This window comes from Pelophylax lessonae (assembly GCF_965119305.1).
Source record: "Pelophylax lessonae genome assembly, chromosome: 3".
Taxonomy (NCBI): Eukaryota; Metazoa; Chordata; class Amphibia; order Anura; family Ranidae; genus Pelophylax; species Pelophylax lessonae.
Genome location: NC_138770.1, coordinates 243,517,661 through 243,539,752, shown reverse-complemented (window position 1 = coordinate 243,539,752; position 22,092 = coordinate 243,517,661). Strand labels below are relative to the sequence as shown.

The 22,092-nt window shown below is 39.7% G+C and overlaps 1 protein-coding gene across 1 annotated transcript in view; it reads left to right on the top strand.

The window, feature by feature from the left end:
* The window catches only part of PLCH1 (phospholipase C eta 1), a 264,244-nt gene that overhangs the window by 113,150 nt on the left and 129,002 nt on the right, over positions 1 to 22,092 (top strand). The window contains exon 3 of the mRNA XM_082251170.1: positions 11,103 to 11,346. Coding sequence (XP_082107296.1) covers positions 11,103 to 11,346 — 244 coding nt within the window. The remainder of the gene's footprint in view (positions 1 to 11,102; positions 11,347 to 22,092) is intronic.

Sequence of the window (22,092 nt, the reverse complement as noted above, 5' to 3'; positions counted from 1 at the left end):
CAAACCACTTCCAGGACTCCTTGTTCTTATTTATACTAAAGATGGTTCTTAATGACATTGGCTGCATGTTTGGGGTGGTTGTTCTGCTGCAGAATAAATTTGGGGCCAATCACACGTTTCCCTGATGTGATTGCATGATGGATAAATATCTGCCTGTAATTCTAAGCATTAGGGAAGCCATTGATCATGACCAAATCTCCAACTCCATTTGCAGAAATGCAGCCCCAAACTTGCATGGAACCCCCACCATGCTTCACTGTTGTCTGCAGACACTCATTATTGTACCTCTCACCAGCCCTTCATGAATAAGTTCTACATACAAATAAATACATTTTGAATCATCAGTCCAGAGCACCTGCTGCCATTTTTCTGCACACCAGTTCCTATGTTTTTTTGCATAGGACATGGAAACAAGGCTAAGCAATTTAACTAGGGTTGCACTGATACCGGTATTGGTACTGATACTAAGCATTTGCACAAGTACATGTACTCATGCAAATGCTCTGATACTAACACTGATAACTTCCACTTCCCTTTGTAGTGTGATTACAGGTGGGGTTCAATATTGATTCCAATGGAAATTGGATCAGATTAGAAATCGCACCTGAAACGGACTGAAATTGCACAGGACTCTTTTTCAAATTGCACAGCAAACAGGCTGTAAAAACTCTCTAAAACGCACATGAAAACTGATCCGTGACTGAAACTAATCTGAAACGGATCTCTCTGCAAGTGAAATCTGTGCAGTTTTCCCTTCAGTTTTCATGCAGGTAAAGACAGTTTGTCTGTTTTTCATCCATTGACAGATGAAAAACAGACATCAATGCATTTCTTTGGAAAAACAGATTTAAACAGATGATCAACCCTTTACATCTGTTTATATCCGCTTCTGTTAACATCCATTTTTTTGGAACGTATCAAATCCCTATTTTTCTTCCTTTTAAAAAAACAGATTGGATGGAAAACTGATGTACACAGACAAATGGTCCGTTTTTGCATGAAAAAATGGCTCCAAGACTCAAGTGGTTAAGGACAGCTGATGTAAAAAATTGATGTAAAACGGATGAAAAATTGATTACAAACTAATGTAGACTTCATCCGTTTTGTGTTTAAAAAAATTTGATTGAACTGATGAAACAAATGTTTCGCATGTGTGAAAGGGGCCTATGATGTGAACAAGCCCCCCAAAAAAATGTCACATGACACTAAAAATAGGTATAGGTAATTGGTATGAACGAGTGCTTAAGAATAAGTATTGGTACTCATACTCAGTCCTAAAATACTGGTATCGGTGCACCCCTAGACTCAACTGTGCACAAAAGCATAGAAAATTGCATGGAGAAAAATGGCAACAGGTGCTCTGGACTGATGAGTCAAAATATGAAATATATAATAAGAATATATATATATATATATATATATATATATATATATATATTTATTTATATATAAATATTATATAATTATATAATAATATTTATTATTATATAATAATAATATATAATATTGAAAAAGGCAGTTTTTTCGTGAACATCGTCAACTCTGCCTGGGGTTACATGAAGAGACAGAAGGATTTGAGGCAGCCTACATCCACAGAAGATCTGTGGTTAGTTCTCCAAGATGTTTGGAATGACCTACCTCCCGAGATCCTTCAAAAACTGTGTGCAAGTGTACCTAGAGGAATTAAAGAAATTATGCTGTTTTGAGGGCAAAGATTTGGCTCACCAAATATTGATTTCATTTGGATTTCTCTTCTGTTAATTTATATTCCATTTTTTAAATTGATAAAAATAAATTATTCACACTTCTATTTCTGAAAGTATTCTTTACAACATTTTTTCACACCCTCCTAAGACAGTACTATGTGTAAAGCATTTCTTCCTCCAATGCCCCACACAGATAGTCATGAAAGAAGCTTTGTTGAGGTTACTGGGGATCAAAGGTTTGCTAGTTTTGCCATGTGTAGCAATAAGGATAGCAAACTCTCTGCTACAAGTTCAACACTCTGTTAGGATTAAGGCTGCATTCACATGTCAGCGTATTGATTGCGGGCAGAATCGTCGCGATTCCGCCCGCGATCAATATGCTGACATGTGAATGCAGCCTAATAAAAAAAAAAAATAACATCAGATACTATCTTTATGTTTACAGACATTAGATTTTATTGTTATAAAATTACTGCCACTGACTTTGTAAAGGAAAGAAAAAAATCTGAATTGTCTATACCATGTTTATTAACTTAGTGAACTGAAAGTAGAACTATAGGCAAAACTTTTTTTTCCCATTTTGAAAAGAGTAAGGGTTATAATCCATTTTTTTTTTTTGTCATCAGTGTTTCATTGGGGAGATTTACCTTCAATTCCATTCCCATAGCCAAAACAGGAAGTGAGAGGAAATCCCTGCAAATTAAGGGATTCCCTTACCCCCCCCCCCCCCACGTCACCAGAACTAATGTCCCTATCAGACGATTTCCCCTCTATTAATTTTCTGGGGACAACCCAAAATTTGGGATTTTCGTTTACTTTCGCTTTCAATGATAACAGTAAACAGGACAAATTGAGAGGGTAAATCTCTCTAAGGCTGACTATGCGTTATACAAGTTTCCTTTAGATTTATCAAATCCATATAGTAAAGTCAACCCTAAATACTTTCAATTTGTATGCAGTCAGGCAGACCCTTACACTACATAAATGAAGGCAAATCTATTTTATTTTAAAGGAAGTTAAATAAGAAAATGATATAATGTATGGGCAGCCTAACAGGGGTACAGACAGCAATAAAAACCTGACAGGTGTTCTAATCCCTCTCCACTCTCTCCAAAACAAGAAAAAAAAAAAAAAAAAGCTGCGCCTTAAGTTTTGCTTTAACAGTATATTATAACAGGATAATTTGTATAACACTTTGTTTTTTATTTGCTGTTTAAAGCTGGACTCCAATCAAACAGCCGATTCTTCGGTTTAAATATATGTTTTAGTGCTTTGTTATCAGTATTACCAATCCTTTTAGACAGTAGAGCCAGGTTGGAAACCTCATTTTTCCCTCCCTCTTCGGAAAAAAGCTTCACTGGTATCTTTTTGAGAAGTGCTTCCTGTTTTCTGGCCTAGGTCGGACCCCGCTACCTACTGGGATTGCTATGTCATTTATCCCAGGAGGCAGTGTGTTACCACTACAGTGGCCATATACCAAAAACTGGTGGCATTTGTGCTCATGCTCAAATACCAGGCAGAAACTGGCAACACATTTGTACTTTTCTTCAGCATCTAAAGATGGCTGCATAGAAGATTGACTGGAGTAAGGGACTGATGTGGCAGTGAAGTTCAGTTTCAAGCAATATAGCTAGAGCACCTCCCTGCCTGCAGCTTGTAATTGGATAATGATTCATAGTCTCAAAAGCTCATCCTACTGCCCAGTCAGCTTTCATCTTCTGTGGTCACGCTCCTTCTTGACACGCATACACTGAAGACCAGTTGAAGTTCGGTTATAAAGGGTTTTACATGGAACCATTTTAGTTATTCTTGTTTAAGGCTGAATATGTCTCCCGTACCCTGCGTTTCGCATAGCAAAATTATTACAGTTGGTGTAAGCATATCTAAGAAGTGAGATCGGGCTGTTGTACATCTTCGTAGCACCAAAGGGGATGCAGCAGTATGTACTGTGAAATGTTCTGCTAATTCACATTTCCTCTTTCCATTTGTTTTCAGTAATACATTTGATTTGACCTAATTTCCCTTCCTTTTTATATTGTTGAATTATAAACTTGTGTTAGTATATTTCTATGCTGTGATGAGTGTAGCTTTTGCCATAGAATTTTTCTTGATAATTCATGTGATTTACGACACTATAAAATTAAATGTCCCCAGAGTATGTCATTATCTAAAAATAGGGTACCCTTTCTTAAATAAAGAATGATAAGTCTGACTTTGATGTTCAGACTGTGCTCTGTAATTACATTTCACAGAGTTTAACCAAAGGGAACAGCAATATGCTTTAAACTTCTTAACTTTCACATGTTATACATTTGCAGCTAAAATATTCATTTTATTCACAATCCTGTACTATAAGCTCAGTGAAACTGAAAAAATGTGGGTGCTCTGGAAGTTGAACTAGTTCAACTTTTCTCTGCTGTATAGAGAAGAGCTCCACTGCTAAGGGGCTAATCTAGTAAAGGTAGCTGTGGGGGTTTTACCTCTCTCACTACCATCCATGAGAACTAACTGAAAAGTGGAAATGTCTTATTTTGGACACTATGGGAATCCCTCCTAGAACTTTTATTTCCTGCTACCAGAGAATTCCGGTATGGAAACATGACTGTTATATATAGGAAAAAGAAAAGCAGGACCCCATCCTGCAGCAGGAGGACTTTATTGGCATGAGCATGAAAGCAACCCAATGTATAAAAAAGTATCAAAATATTTTATTAATGCACATATCATTTAAATAAGATGATAATATAACATCCAAAATACAATCAAATAGACATTTAAAATGATAAGAGAGACATATCAATAGAGAATGTGACCCTAGTACAGCACTTCCCTAAAGATTGCATCATCCTGGGTACAGGTCCTCAGAGAGGGTGTCTGTTTGTTTGGTCGCCTCCGTAGGTCAACGAGTTTCACTATATTGTGTAGCCTCCTCAGGACCAATACAGCAGGAAATGACATTCTGCTAAATATAATAAACACAGATTAATTATATACATAAATTTAGTTTCATAGTTTACTTCGATATAAACATATATTGAATCCCTGATATAATGGTAAGTCGACAATCCCCAGAGAGCACTTACAGCAAAATCGCTTGAATCCACTGAGTCATCATTAAATGTTTTTTGGGCGAGCATAGGGACCACTGGATATCCCACCTAAAAGGGACTCATTGCCTTAATATTCCAACATCTATTTCAACAATAAATAAAGAAAAAAGATGCAGTTAATTTTGTACAGTGATACTACAAAGAAGTATAGCAGTACAGTATATTTCGTATAATCTCTATTAATAATATCTGTTAATACCTGTTTGGCAAGTACATATTTGCCCATCAGAGTTGTTTGGATGTGTAGTTTAGAAAACAGTATTATTTCAGTAGCCCAAGATCTAGGAAGGGTACATCTATTCCTAGTCACTCCCATTCAGGCAAGGGGGATAATGGTCCCTCTATCTTAGTGGAGCTTCATACAAAATTCCTGCAGGATTCCACCAACTAAAAGAGAAAGCAGACACATCCACACATGAGCTGTATGGATGACACATCTATCATAGCCTTTACCTCAGTTACAGCCATAACAGGTCAAAACTCCTACCTGCGTGCAGCTGCCTCACTCTAGACCTCAATCCACCCAAGAGCAAGGAACAGTGGGCTGTTGGAGGAGTCCTTTTATGTCCCCACGGTGCTGCGTGTCAAACCCGAAACTTCCGGGTTATGACGTCACGACACCATGTGCCTTCCACCCGTCTCAGCGGTGCTCAGTGTGGCAAAGCTGAAGCCTCGCTCCTGTCTCAGAGGGAGGAGACTATACCCAGCCATAAAAAAAGATGACAGTGCAGAGGAGGGTGGGGAAAGAACCAATGGGAGGACAAAGCAATCCAAGGTAGAGCAACGGCTGAAAACCAGATGTAGTTTGTGAATGGCTGTGTGAAACACATATGTCCGCCCAAAAAGACACCAACGACCATAGATATATCGATCCACTGCAAATCAATCACTTGGGGATAATCCCATATGTCAACTAAATTGCCAAACAATAAATCACCTGAAATGACAAGATAACTATATGAATTCCAGGCACGGGGTACATAGACACGATCATATTTATAACCATTAACAAAACATATGATTTGGAAAACAGATTGTACTGACAGATCTTTGTGTGGATGGGAGATTAAGTACATAACTCGCCCAAACAATATAAGGGACAAAAGAGGGGGGGGGCAGCAGAACAGGGAAAAGGCAAAGGAAAGAAACAAAGGACCACATATACAGCCCAGTGCAACAAACCATAACCATCTAAACTACAGATATGGTTTAAGACTCATGGCCTCGTTGAGGCCTGGTGCCATAGTAGCTTTTTTCAGTAAAAATTCCCTCCTCTTGGATCTGGAAATATGCATTCTAAAGCCGCAAATTTAATAACACTTGTATCCCAATTGTGGGTCAGAGCGATATGTCGCCCAAAGTAAGTAGATTGTTTGTTGTTCCTGCCTTAGTATATGTGGTCCTTGATTCTACACCAGAATTGGCATTTTGTCTTCCCTATATAGAACGCCCCGCAATTGCAAAACATAATCATTACAATCTCTATTGTTTGACAATTAAAATAGTGGGGAACCCTATGAAGCTTCCCATTAGGAAGATACAGTGTTTAATTTTCAAATATCCATGGACAAAACTCACACGAACCACATTGCCAAGTGCCTCTGATCTCTTGCTCAGAATTATGTTCATGAGTGTCTCCAAAGTGACTCTGGGTCATTCTGTCTTTAACATGACCTAGCCCTCCGATAGGTTATTTCTGGATTGCCCCTGATGTATTTCTGGAGAATGGAATCATTGGTTAACAGATACCAATGTCTCTGGAGAATTCCTCGGACATGGCTGTGTTGTCTATTGAATGTCGTAATAAGTCTAACCGTGCCTGGGGGTGTCCTTGCATGTTTTTAATCACTTCTTGACCGGAAAGGTTTTACCCCCCTAATGACCAGGCCATTTTTTTGCAATATGGCACTGTGTTACTTTAACTGACAATTGCGCGGTCGTGTGACGATGAACCCAAATAAAATTGATGTTTTTTTCCCACAAATAGAGGTTTCTTTTGGTGGTATTTGATCACCTCTGTGATTTTTATCTTTAGCTGAAAAAGTTTTCATTGACAAAAAAAGGGGGAGGGGGGGACCTTTACCAGTGCCACATCCTAATATATTGATATGTATGCAAAGGGTTTGCAGGACAGCAAATTTTCACTGATATACAAGCTGTACACTCACTACTTTACATTGTAGCAAAGTGTCATATCTTCAGTGTTGTCACATAAAAGATATAATAAAATATTTGCAAAAATGTGAGGGGTGTACTCACTTTTGGGAGCTACTGTATCTACCCTATAAGGATATTGTTATCACAACTTCTGTGGTTCTTTTAAATGTAGTCGTATTGTGCGCCTACTATGTTTTATGTTGTAAAATAAAAAAAGATTTTTTAAATATAACAAATCTGTCTCATGTGGCAATAAAATCCACCACAAGCAGGGCTGTGTCCTGCAAACACTTTGCATACATATACATGTAAAATATCTTCTGTCTTTTCCTTTTTACACTCTGAAAAGTGCAGATCATGTTCCAAATCTTTCTTCCTGTTTCAGCAGCACATAGGGGTGGGTGTGGAGTCGGAGCTCACACTTTGTGTGAGATGATTGGAGGAAAGGCACACCCCCCTCCCCCACTCCACATAGACAGAGGAAAGAAGGAATATGCAGAGCTGTAGTCTGAATAGACCAGCTCTCTGCTTATCTATCTCTAAGCTCCCTCTCGGACACAAATTTTAAGCTGCTGTTATCTCGTGTGTCAGAGAACTTGTCCGAGGTGACTCGTGCTGATAACAGAGGAACAGAGCAGCAGAAAGACATGGCACTTTCTGAGAGAGATAAGTAAACACTACAGATATATGTGTGCCGAGGTCAAACTTCATGAATGTGGTTTACAAAAACTTTAAGGCAAAAGATCATGAAGTTCTATGAAGTGTCCAAGATGCAGCCTAGGAGAGAGCCCCTGGCGGGGTTCCTGGTCACAGAAGTTTCTCTCCTGCATCTTAAACCCCAATTAAATGCATTTATTACAATGTTACAGTCAGGCTACATACAGTGGGTACGGAAAGTATTCAGACCCCCTTAAATTTTTCACTCTTTGTTATATTGCAGCCATTTGCTAAAATCATTTAAGTTCATTCTTCTTCCTCATGAATGTACACACAGCTCCCCATATTGACGGAAAAACACAGAATTGTTGACATTGTTGCAGATTTATTAAAAAAGAAAAACTGAAATATCACATGGTCCTAAGTATTCAGACCCTTTGCTGTGACAATCATATATTTAACTCAGGTGCTTTCCATTTCTTCTGATCATCCTTGAGATGGTTCTACACCTTCATTTGAGTCCAGCTGTGTTTGATTATACTGATTGGACTTGATTAGGAAAGCCACACACCTGTCTATATAAGACCTTCCAGATCACAATGCATGTCAGAGCAAATGAGAATCATGAGGTCAAAGGAACTGCCTGAAGAGCTCAGAGACAGAATTGTGGCAAGGCACAGATCTGGCCAAGGTTACAAAAAGATTTCTGCTGCACTTAAGGTTCCTAAGAGCACAGTGGCCTCCATAATCCTCAAATGGAAGACGTTTGGGACGACCAGAACCCTTCCTAGAGCTGGCCGTCCGGCCAAACTGAGCTATCGGGGGAGAAGAGCCTTGGTGAGAGAGGTAAAGAAGAACCCAAAGATCACTGTGGCTGAGCTCCAGAGATGCAGTCAGGAGATGGGAGAAAGTTGTAGAAAGTCAACCATCACTGCAGCCCTCCACCAGTCGGGTCTTTATGGCAGAGTGGCCCGACGGAAGCCTCTCCTCAGTGTAAGACACATGAAAGCCCGCGTGGAGTTTGCTAAAAAACACCTGAAGGACTCCAAGATGGTGAGAAATAAGATTCTCTGGTCTGATGAGACCAAAATAGAACTTTTTGGCCTTAATTCTAAGCGGTATGTGTGGAGAAAACCAGGCACTGCTCATCACCTGTCCAATACAGTCCCAACAATGAAGCATGGTGATGGCAGCATCATGCTGTGGGGGTGTTTTTCAGCTGCAGGGACAGGACGACTGGTTGCAATCAAGGGAAAGATGAATGCGGCCAAGTACAGGGATATCCTGGACAAAAACCTTCTCCAGAGTGCTCTGGACCTCAGACTGGGCCGAAGGTTTACCTTCCAACAAGACAATGACCCTAAGCACACAGCTAAAATAACGAAGGAGTGGCTTCACAATAACTCCGTGACTGTTCTTGAATGGCCCAGCCAGAGCCCTGACTTAAACCCAATTGAGCATCTCTGGAGAGACCTAAAAATGGCTGTCCACCACCGTTTACCATCCAACCTGACAGAACTGGAGAGGATCTGCAAGGAGGAATGGCAGAGGATCCCCAAATCCAGGTGTGAAAGACTTGTTGCATCTTTCCCAAAAAGAATCCTGGCTGTATTAGATCAAAAGGGGGCTTCTACTAAATACTGAGCAAAGGGTCTGAATACTTAGGACCATGTGATATTTCAGTTTTTCTTTTTTAATAAATCTGCAACAATGTCAACAATTCTGTGTTTTTCTGTCAGTATGGGGTGCTATGTGTACATTCATGAGGAAGAAGAATGAACTTAAATGATTTTAGCAAATGGCTGCAATATAACAAAGAGTGAAAAATTTAAGGGGGTCTGAATACTTTCCGTACCCACTGTATATAGTAATAAATACGCTGCTAGGTACGCTAGGGCTTTTTTATGTTTTTTAATATAAATAAACACTAGGGTTTTTAGTTGTTAAGCATTGCAATGAGATCACTTTTGTTTGGAACACTTTGCAGGGGGCATTTTGGACTGCTGGAAACCGCGTCGCTTTTTTGTTTGAGCAGTGATCCAACTTTCTAACATAATGCAGCACTTAAATTATTGCTGGATAGCTATGGCTTTGACTGGAAAAAAATGCTTCTGTTGCTTTCTTTGTCACGATTGCACACATTTCTCTTCTGGTGACAATGCAGGAAACTAGGGATTTTCTCCCCAGTGAGGACTTACACAAAAATAGAAACCTAAAGCACAGTACACATGGGCCAGTAGGAACTGGCCGACGTTTGGTGTACATCTGTCTGTTTAACAAAAGCTGGTCTAATGACCAGCTTCTTTCAAACGAGCGTGCTGAAAACCAGCATTCGATCAACACTTGCAGCAAATGGTTACGAGCGCTCATCAGTGTATTCGGGTGGGGCGGGGGGTCCCCCTGTCAGAATACCATAGTACACCGGAAAAGATTCCTGAATCAACATTGCTTGCGTCGATGCAGGGATCTCTCAGTTTTTTGTTTTTCTTTCAACTCGCTGGTTGAATGAAAAAAAAAAAGAAACTGCCCAGGTTATGACCCTTCTTCACTCTGAAAGTAGTCAAATGTTTTGCCTGGAGTTCTACTTTAAGTTGTCTACAGAAAATAGAAGGCAGTCAAACATACTGGCAAAGTATAGTCACACTCAGGCACCAGCCTTAGATGACATGTAAATAGGGACCCACACTTTGGTCAAGCATAATTATTTATCCTGTAAAGAAATACTGAGACAATAGCCAGTGGACAAATTTTGATATCTAATTTTAAGCTCCTTGACAGCTAGCTGTTTATGCTAGACAACCATAGACATTAGCTCTTTTTATATATCTGCTTTCCACTGTCATATCATATCTTTGATTACCTTCAAGCCAAGGAGCTGTCATGGCTCTGAATGCTTTCCATCCTCTGTAATTGTAAACATACAACTAAATTACGCATTAAAAAAAAACTAAAAAAAAAATTCCCAAGATATAACTAGCGTTGCTCAGTTAGGATTGACCATGAGGCCACAAATAGGCAGCTCTGCTCTTGTCCCACTTTGCTGTATACAAAAGATGTGTACTAATTGTATTTTGTCTTGTATTATTTGCTAATGTTTTGCTCTTCCTCGGTGGAATAATGATGTCCTCCCAGTAATTTACCCCCACACTAAGAGCATCATAACTTCTCACTATCACTTCTGTGACTTCTTTCAATGTACTGACCCCCCTTACTGCTTTTGCACTGTACACCCATCTGGCCCATTAATATATTTTTATTAATATATTTTCTTTCTAATACATTGCCAGATCACCATAGCCGTATGACTCTTACCCCACTAGCAAATGTTTATCCTACAGTAGCTAAAGTACTGCCTGTATAAAATAATTTAGTGCAGACAAAATTTCCAGTTTAATATGAGATATTTTCTGAACTGCATACAGAGCTCCCCTGAGAGTTTCATCCACAGCCTAATTTTGTTTTCTCATTTCAGTTATAATTGATTCAATTTACAAAGTCACGGAGGGGCGGCAGTCTGAAATCTTTCATCGCCATGCGGAAGGGAACTTTGACCCCACTTGTTGCTTTACCATTTACCATGGCAATCATATGGAATCTCTGGATCTGATAACATCCAATCCCGAGGAAGCCAGGACTTGGATTACAGGGTTAAAATACCTAATGGCTGGCATAAGCGATGAAGATTCTCTAGCAAAAAGGCAAAGGACGCATGATCAATATCCTTTTTTTTAATAATCATGTCTTTTAACATGTTGCATGCATCCCAACAAACAGCTGCTGAGCCTTAGGTAATATCACCTTATTTTTTATACCAAACAGTAAACTGTCGGCAGCAGTGTGGGTTCAAAAGTAGCTGGGCATAGCGTTCCTAGACTGTGGTACCTGGGACACGTGCACTAATAATTTATCACAATTCTATAATAGTTTTTTTTTTTTTTTCGAGATATGCAAAGAAAGATTACAGACACACTTGCAGGTAAAAATCTAACTGTATATAACATTTCATTAAAGAGTGTCCTCCCAAAACATGTAAAGTCTGCAGTTACAAATACTGTAGCTGCTGACTTTTAATGTAAGAACACTTACCTGTCCAGGGGTCCAGCGATGTCCACACCCGAGCCAATTCTTTATTAGGCTTTGGGTGCAGGCACTATCTTAGGTAAAAGAAGCCAACAGTGAAGCTGCGTTTTGTGAATGGTCCTACAGTCTTCTGAGACCTCTCTCCCCCCCAGAAGGCTGTGGGGGGGGGGGGGGCAAACATCCTCATAGGTCTGACCCGGAAGTGAGAGCGGGTACCTGTGAAAACCAGGTACCCGATCCCCTTCACAAAGTGCCAAATCTGGCAGTGGAGGGGTGGAGGATGCAAACAAGTGGAACTCCCCCGTTTGGGTAAAGTTCCACTTTAAGCAATAACAGATAAAGATAACACATGTCAAAATATTGGATAAAGGTACCAAGAAACTTAGCTATAGATGATCAAACCAGATGCATGCTTCTAGCAGCCCTGGCGAGAGACTAACTTGTCCAATTTTGGCTGTGGTATATACAGGAATAACTGGTAGTAGGAACCAATCAAAACTCTTGGTAAGTGGTATTACCTTTTAGGGAACAGCTGGTCAGTTCATAGTAATGACATTCCTGTAGCATTAGGTCAGTAAAGGTAAAACCATCCCAGTGTCAGGCTTGGGATACATTCTTATGTATTAGTGAGTCATAATACGGAAAATGGAATTTCTCCATCAATTGGGTCTGCAGCTAAATTTCCTGGGTCTAGAAACAATCATAAAAGCACTGCCAGGTAGATTGACAGTGCCTGCATAACTCACAAAGAAACAACATCATTAACCACCAGTTTTATGGAGACCCTGCACCACTGATCACCAAGGTAAGGATGCAGGTTCCATTATATGGTTACAAGGACTGCAGCATACTGTGTATACAGAATGTAGGCTCGAATTCTATTTCACCATGCCCCTGTAGCCTTGCTCCCTGATCTCCTTTTCTCTTTTTAGGTTGCCCAGTGGTGTCCCAGGTCTTTTATAATCTTAGAAATGTCCCTGTGCTGGATGATTCAAACTATGCATATCATAAAAAACTTAGCGAAAACCGATGTCAAAATGTTCAATAGATACAGCTGATGTTTTTGGTAAACCTGTTATTCCCCCTTCCTGCATCCTAAGTTCTATTGGTTAGCATAAATATAACCAGACTTTCGTAGCAGAAGAGGAAGTTGCAAAGCTACATTTTTATTGGATAAGTCAATATTTTGTATAAATTCATCTGCATAAGTATCTCAATCTACTGATCATTTTGACATTCAGTTTGTACTGAAAGTAGCAACTGCTTATGCAAATTTTTATCATACGATCGTTTGATTTGTTCAGGTATGTGACAGGTTTAATTAAAACATATTATATGCTAATGAATTAATTTTGTAAGTGTTCTTTTTGCCACTTGATTTATATTAAAGCTCTTAAGAGCTTGGGGATCTTTGGTCTAATATCTTTTTGGCACATCAAAGCTAATTTTTTAGGTACTGGGACTTGCCAGAAAATGATTTCTAGTCATTTACTCCTAATTAGACCATGCTGTGATATGTGTATATGTGGTTTTGTATCAGACAGGAAATGTATTTAGCTTGCTTGTGTTGTGGTGAGTGACACAAGGGAGCCACTGCTTCCTAGGACAATACATACAGTATCTCACAAAAGTGAGTACACCCCTCACATTTTTGTAAATATTTTATTATATATTTTCATGTGACAACACTAAAGAAATTACACTTTGCTACAATGTAAAGTAGTGAGTGTACACCTTGTCTAACAGCATAAATTTGCTGTCCCCTCAAAATAACTCAACACACAGCCATTAATGCCTAAACCGTTAGCAACAAAAGTGAGTACACCCCTAAGTGAAAATGTCCAAATTGGGCCCAAAGTGTCAATATTTTGTTAGGTTACAATTATTTTGCAGTCCTGCCTTAACCCTCTTGAGCATAGAGTTAACCAGAGCTTCACAGGTTGCCACCGGAGTTCTCTTCCACTCCTCCATGAGGAAATCACGGAGCTGGTGGATGTTAGAGACCTTTCGTTCCTCCACCTTCCGTTTGAGGATGCCCCACAGATGCTCAAACGGGTTTAGGTCTGGAGACATGCTTGGCCAGTCCATTACCTTTACCCTCAGCTTCTTTAGCAAGGAAGTGTTTGTCTTGGAGTTGTGTTTGGGGTTGTTATCATGTTGGAATACTGCCCTGCGACCCATTTCTCCGAAGGGAGGGAATCATGCTCTGCTTCGGTATGTCACTAGACATGTTGGCATTCATGGTAACCCTCAATGAACTGTTGCTCCTCAGTGCTGGCAGCACTCATGCAGCCCCAGACAATGACACTCCCACCACCATGCTTGACTGTAGGCAAGACACACTTGTCTTTGTACTCCTCACCTGGTTGCCGCCACACACACTTGACACCATCTGAACCAAACAAGTTTATCTTGGTCTCATCTGACCAGTATGAGAGAGTGAGAGCGATAACACCAAACTTAACACACCTTCTCCCCATTCACACCTGAGGCCTTGTAACACAAATGAGTCACATGACACAGGGGAGGGAAAATGGCTAATTGGGCCCAATTTGGACATTTTCACTTAGGGGTGTACTCACTTGTGTTGCCAGCGGTTTAGACATTAATGGCTGTGTGTTGAGTTATTTTGAGGGGACTGCACATTTACACTGTTAGACAAGCTGTACACTCACTACTTTACATTGTAGCAAAGTGTAATTTCTTCAGAGTGTCACATGAAAAGATATAATAAAATATTTACAAAAATGTGAGGGGTGTATTCACTTTTCTGAGATACTGTATACATTTTCACATGTATATATGTGTATTGGAATTTAAAAACAGTTAAGTGTTAATGTGTTTGTATAGTCAGACCAATTTTTTAGTTTTCATTTGTCACCAGAACAATGGCTGAGTCTAATATTCCAGTTGGAACACTTGTTAAGGTGACACTTGCATAAGAGGATTTCCTCTCACTTCCTGTTGCTTCCCTGACAGGAAGAAGGCATCAAAGAAAATCTGACAGTGGGTTTAACCATTTCCAACTATATCCAAAACTAAAAAGAAATGTTTTGGTTTTACATATACTTTAACTTCTGAGAAGGCGTGATATTCAAATTTTAGCTAGTGTAATTGTAAACAGAAGATATTATTAGACCCAGTGGGTATATCTCACAAATTCAAGCTAGCTAACATTTTAAAGTAAATGTCATCTAAATCCTAAGATATTTATTTTCATATAATTTTACCAGACTGTATTATCAGTGGACTATTTGAACGAATATATGCAGGCATATCCCATAAGTCATTATATTTCAGCGCATTACCTCCCCCTCTGTCTATTTGGTTTTGTGTTGGAAAAAGTAAATTTCTTAATCGTCCATTAGGGGACACAGAGTAAAGTAAATCTGAAATACTGAATTATGTTACTTCATTCAAGAGACTGGATACCGGAAAAGAAATCTGTAAGACCGCCTAGTATAACCCCTCCCACTCTTATTACACTTCAGTTTTTTGCTATTGTCCTAAGAGAATGGATGTCTTTACATTTCAGAAAGAAGCAAACCCATCTCTGTACTTTTCCTACATTTTACCAAAACCTCTTGTGTCTGACTCCTTAATGAAAGTGTTTACACAGGCTGTTCTTCACGTGGTTCCCCTTGTATGTTCCTCAGTAACACCATGAAATCTCAACCTGTTTCCTTCAATCCTTCAGAAACTGCCCTTTTAATCTATCAAGCATACTAATTTGTCTATGCCTTTTTACAAGGTAGCGTTTCTAGTCACCACCACCTCTACGTGCAGAATTTCTGAGTTGGTGGCCTAAACCTTTAAAAACATGCTTTTTCGTGCTACACAAAGACATAGTTGTGTTGAGATCTAAGGCCTCTTTTCTTCCCAAATTGGTTTCTTCCTTTCACTTTACCGAGGACATTGTTCTTCTATTTTTCTGGCCTGCTCCAGGATATCCCAAGATTTTGCTCTACTGTCTGATTGTGGTGTGTGGTTTTTAAATTTATCTCAACTGTAGCTTCTTTTTAGATTGACTGATGATTTTTGTCACCTTTGAGGGTTCTCATAATACGTTTTGCTCCACTATCTCTAGGTGAAATTGGCAGCTCATCATTCAAGCCTATAAGCTTAGGGACACGATTCCACCTTTCATTTTGAGAGGGCACTCCACTAAATCAGTTAGTGCTTTCTGGGATTTTCAGCATCAAGCATCTGTTTTCATATGGCTGCCATCTGGTCTTCAGTCCATATGTTCATTAGATTTTAGTAGGTGGGTGTTCAAGCCTCATCTGATGCCAGCTTTGGTCTTAAAGTTCTTCAGGCCTGTTGTCACTTGGGGACCTTTTAGCATTTTGCCTTCTGTGTTGTCCACCCCTCATTTGGCATGTTTTTGGATGTCCCAGTCTCTTAGAATGACCTCACCCTATGTCCCTTAATGAGTTATTAAGAACATTGGATTTTTGTCTTATCCTAAATATATTTCCTTATTCTGTACTTATAGCAAAATCCTACAATAAACTAAAGCAAACTATATTTCATCTTTTAAATAGAGAGTGAGAGAGATGACACCAAATTTAACACACTTGCTCCCCATACATGCCTGAGGCATTGTAACACGAATGAGTCACGTGACACTGGGGAGGGAAAATGGCTCATTGGGCCCAAGTTGGACATTTTCACTTAGGGGTGTAATCACTTCTGTTGCCCGTGGTTTAGACATTAATGGCTGCATGTTGAGTTATTTTGAGGGGGCAGCAAATTTACACTGATATACAAGCTGTACATACACTCACTAGTTTGCATTGTAGCAAAGTGTCATTTCTTAAGTGTTTTCACATGAAAAGATATAATAAAATATTTACAAGGGCATTGGCAATCTTCAGTCTCAGGGCATTGGCAATTTCCTTCTAGCCTAGGCCATCTTTATGTTAGAGCAACGATTATTTTTTTCAGATACTCAGAGCGTTATTTGCCATGAGGTGCCATGTTGAACTTCCAGTGAACTGTAGCTCCCCAGTTCTGGCAACACTCATGCAGCCCCAGACCATGACACTCCCACCACCATGCTTGACTGTAGGCAAGACACACTTGTCTTTGTACTCCTCATCTGGTTGCCGCCACAACACTTAACCCCATCTGAACCAAACAAGTTGATCTTGGTCTCATCTGAGAGAGCGAGAAAGATAACACCAAATTTAACACACCTGCTCCCCATTTCCACCTTAGGCATTGTAACACAAATTAGTCACATGACACAGGGGAGGGAAAATAGCTAACTGGGCCCAATTTGGACATTTTCACTTAGGGGTGTACTCACTTTTGTTGCCAGCGGTTTAGACAATAATGGTTGTGTGAAAAAATATAAATCAACCACGCTAACCATAACAGTAACTGAAAATAAAGCTGCTAGCACATCAACTGAAAACTGTTGTGTAAACCAAATTAAAACGTAAAAGTGCATCGCTAAATCAGTGAACCAATGTATGAACAAAGCCGACATAGTGTAAAACTGCTAAAACTTTTTATGTAAAATAAATGTTTTACACTATGTCGGCTTTGTCTGGCTTGTTCCTCCATGTGTCCCTGTGAGACCTGCAATGTCCTACATGAGATGCTCTGGCCACCTCTTCTTAACATTGAGGATTCCAGCCACCGCTTGGGAATTATACCATCTACCAGCTTGTATGGCCCACATACTATAAGGTATTCTGGGTCCATACCCTTCGGTGAGCGCATCCACTTTCTACTCTTGGTGTGGGGATTTTACACAATTTTTCTTCACTTATGAATTTGAAGCACTACTTCATTTCTGCATACCCTTTGGACTCACTTATGAACTGAAATGAAATGTATATGAATTTACATTTATATATGTTCATACATTGGTTCACTGATTTAGCGCTGCACTTTTACGTTTTAATAATGGTTGTGTTTCGAGTTATTTTGAGGGGACAGCAAATTTACAATGTTACACAGTACAAGCTGTGAACTCACTACTTTACACTGTAGCAAAGTGTCATTTCTTCAGTGTTGTCACATGAAAAGATATAATAAAATATTTACTAAAAATGTGAGGGGTGCACTCACTTTTGTGAAATACTGTACTTGTATGAAAAAGTATCCTGTTCTCTTTGCATTGCTTCCTTTGTGTGAAACCCCTGGTATTCCTATCATTCCCCCTTCTTTCTTATTAAAAACTGACCACACTAAGCAAGAGAACACATAGTTACATATTTACATAATTGATAAGGTTTAATGAAGACACCAGTCCATCCAGTTCAACCTGTGGTGTGTGTGTGAGTGTTAGTTTATGTAAATAATACGTTTCATATCCCCGTGTGTTGTGATTGTTAAGATGCCCATCGAATAGGTTTTTAAACAATCAGCTCCCTGCTGATACCAATGCTTGTAGAAGAGAGTTCCACATCTTTACTGCTCTGACACTAAAGAACCCTCTACGCAGTTTAAGGTTGAACTGCTTCTCTTCCATAAAAGCAGTTGAAATAACTTTACTTGTAGGAGCTCAATATACTAACATGACAGGCAAAAGTAATGGAGTGATCAACAAGTCCCAGCGCCCCCTTCCTTCTCGTTGTTTGTCTGTAACACACAGGATGGGAGGCCAGGCCCCAGAAAGCCGGTAAAGTTAGCCAAGGGAAGGCAGTATAAATATTAACCCCTCCCCCCTGACTTAGGACAGCCAAATTGACTACTAGCTCACAGTAGGCACCCTGCCTATATACAGCTGAAAACAGAGGAAATATAAATTATAAAAATGGAAACAAAGATTTTTCCAATGTTTTTATATCTATTCACAAAGGTTTTGCCTTTCATTTCTATTTTAAACTAAGAGTCGGTTCACACTGGGGCGACAGGACTCTGTACTACTTCTGGGGCGACTTGTGCATTACCATGCACCACGACTTCGGAGCGACTTGCAGGGACTTCACATAATGGAAGTCTATGCAAGTCACTCCGAGGTCACCCCGAAGTAGTACAGGACCCTTTTTCTAAGTCGGAGCGACTTGTGTCGCTCCTATTAGAACGGGTCCTGTAGCAGTCAATGGACCGCGAGGGAGCGCGACTTGTCAGGCTGACAAGTCGCCTGACAAGTCGCGCTAGTATGAACCGACTCTAAATGGGTTGTTTTACAAGATGAGGTTTTAGAAACACTTTTAAAGGCTTGCCACAGTAATCGAGTCACATTGTGGACTTCTGAAAATCCTGTGCCATAGTACTTGTAGCTACTGTGATTTTTAGGGGTTAATTTACTAAAACTGGAGAGTTTACTCAAGTCTGGTGCAGCTCTGCATAGAACCCAACCAGCTTCCAGTTTTTTTTTGTCAAAGCTTAAGCTGAGGTTTGAAGCTGATTGGCTACCATGCTGAGCTGCACCAGGTTTTGCAGTCTCTAGTTTTAGTAAATCAGACCCTTAAGCCCCGTACACACGATGAGATTATCGAACGATCTGTCGTCCGTTTTTTGTGGCATGCTAGTCTGATGTGGAAAGTAAAGAGGTTATTTTCATACGAATTTTCCCGTATGACAGAATTCTACTTCAGAAGTGATGTCATGTGTTGGATTGTTTTGTATGTGTTCTTTTGTCTCTGAGCATGCCTAGTCTTGCTCTTAAGATTTTTTTCCGTCAAAATCTGTACTAATGAGACGAAAATCGGACGTTGTTTTGACGGGCGACAAAAATTATATAGCCTGCACATCAGGATTTTGTCGGCCGAAAAGTCGGAGTTGGCTGTCGAAAGTCTTTAAGGCCCGTACACACGATAAGAAAATCTGAAGGGAAATTTCGTCCGACGACCGATCTGCCGATTTTCGGATTGTTAGTATGATGATTTCGACAGCCGACTCCGACTTTTCGGCAGAAAAAATCCTGATGTGCAGGCTATAAAATTTTTGTTGTCCATAATACAACGTCTGATTTTTGTCTCATTAGTACAGATTTTGACGGAAAAAAATCTTAAGAGCAAGACTAGGCATGCTCAGAGATGAAAGAACACATACAAAGCAATCCAACACATGACATCACTTCTGAAGTAGAATTCTGTCCTGCGGGAAAATTCGTATGAAAATAACCTCTTCACTTTCCACATCAGACTAGTATGCCACAAGAAACGGACGACAGATCGTTCGATAATCTCATCGTGTGTACGGGGCTTTAGTGTCTCATTGGTCTGTCCTGGAAATCCATAGAAAGGAATAGGTCCCCAATCAGGAGATGTGATGTACCAACAAAGAGCATCTCCAAGGACTGCAACAGGCTCTGATTTACTGCTCTTTTTTATAGTCTGATAGCTGATCGCTAGGGCTCAGGGAGCTCTTTTCAGCTTTTATAAAACAAATGTAAAGCTTTTTTTAAAATATGACATCCTTATTATACTTTTCTGAGACATTCTTGTAAATGAACAGGTAGAAATGCAATATACTATAGTGTGCATTGGATCCGTTTCCCATATTTTCATTGTTTATTATTCCTTTTATTTGGTAGGAAGTATTGCAGTTACCATCCAAAGTAACTTTTTTCACATGTGGATCCTTTTTGTGCACAGATCGGGGCGATGCAGGTTGACTCTCAAACTCGGCAGATTGATTCGCTCAGCTCTAATTATAAACTCACATAATTTCTCTAGATCTGTTTGAGTGAGAATAAAATGAACAGCTGGAAGTCTGCTGTATGCACTGAGCCCATAGCTGTTCCAGCTGGCAGAAAAAACTTGACAAGAGCCACAGAGGAATAGGCTGAGGGAGATAGGGTGGAAGACGGCTTCTATTGTGCAGATCAAGTGTAATACAGGGACAGCAGACACACAGAGGGGTGGAGACTGCATTACATTCTAAGGCATCAAACTTTTCATTTTATGCCTTTATTGTGTGTAGGAATGTATTTCAATATACTGCAGTCTTATACACTCCAAATTACAATAGTAAATTGGCACCATCTTTAACCACTTCATCCCTGGAAGATTTTACCCCCCAATAACCAGGCCATTTTTTGCAATATGCCACTGTGTTATTTTAATTGACACTTTTAACTAGAAATATATGTCCTTTTTTTCCCCACAAATAATGCTTTCTTTTAATGGTATTTGATCACCTCTCCATTTTTTTTAAATTGGTCTATAAACAAAAAAAGAGCGACAGTTTTGAAAAAAAAACAAACAAACAATATTTTTTTCTTTCTGCTATAAAACACATCCAATAAAAAAATGTAAAAAAACAAATTTCTTCATCAATTTAGGCCAATATGTATTCTGCTACAAACTTTTGGTAAACAAAATCCCAATAAGCGTATATTGATTGGTTTGCGCAAAAGTTATCACGTCTACGAACGATGGGATATTTTTATAGAATTTCTTTTGAATTTTTTTTTTTTTTTACTAATAATGGCGGCGATCAGCGATTTATAGTGGGACGGCGACATTGTGGCTGACAAATCAGACACCTAACTGACACTTTGACACTTTTTTGGGGACCAGTGACATTATTATAGTGATCAGTGCTAAAAAAATATGCACTTTTACTGTACTAATGACACTGGCAGGGAAGGGGGTTAACACCGGGCCGATCAAAGGGTTAAATGTATTCCCTGGGAGTGCTTGCTAACTGTGTGGGGGGGTTGCTCTGACTGAGGGAAGACAGAGATTGGTGTTCCTGCATAGCGTCATTCTGTGTCTCTTGGGAACGATCTTGGCTGGCTGGTGGACATCGGATCCACCAGAACCGCTGATTGACTCCCTCTCTAGCAAATCACTGCGTGATCCTGCCTCTGGCACCCCTGGAGACCCTGCACGAAATGACTTACAGGTTCGTGACTTCGGGCAAGGGGGCCAACTTGCCGCAGTAAAAGTACATAAGGCAAGTGGCTGAGTTTGTTTGCTAGATAAATAAAGGAAAAACAACTAAATACTAATCATATTGCAATTTTTATGTTCCCCTCTCCTTCCCTCAGTGATGTTGCCCTATAAAATGGCTTTTTGACTTATATAGAATAAATACCTAAAATATATTGTAGGTGTATTTAAAGAGAACTACTCTAAAATCATATAGTAGCAAACACCCTTCATTATATTTTAAAGTGTTACTAAACCCACAACAGTAAAATCAGTCTGTATGTGCACTAAAGCCTGCTTCTAATACTCACCATGGAACCTAAGGAGTAATCTGTGTAAAAAGGCTGGTTGATCCCATCTTCTTTGATCCTTCCCTTTATTTACCGTCCGCAATCCATCCGCTGATAGAACTTTTTTTTTTTTTTGGAGGGGGGGGGTGCATATGATAAGCACAGGGCTAAAAAGCACTTTGCAGACAGAAAGTCAGGGGTCGTGCAGCCTTAAAGGACAGTCAGAGCAGAATTAAAACTCCTCCTACAAGCT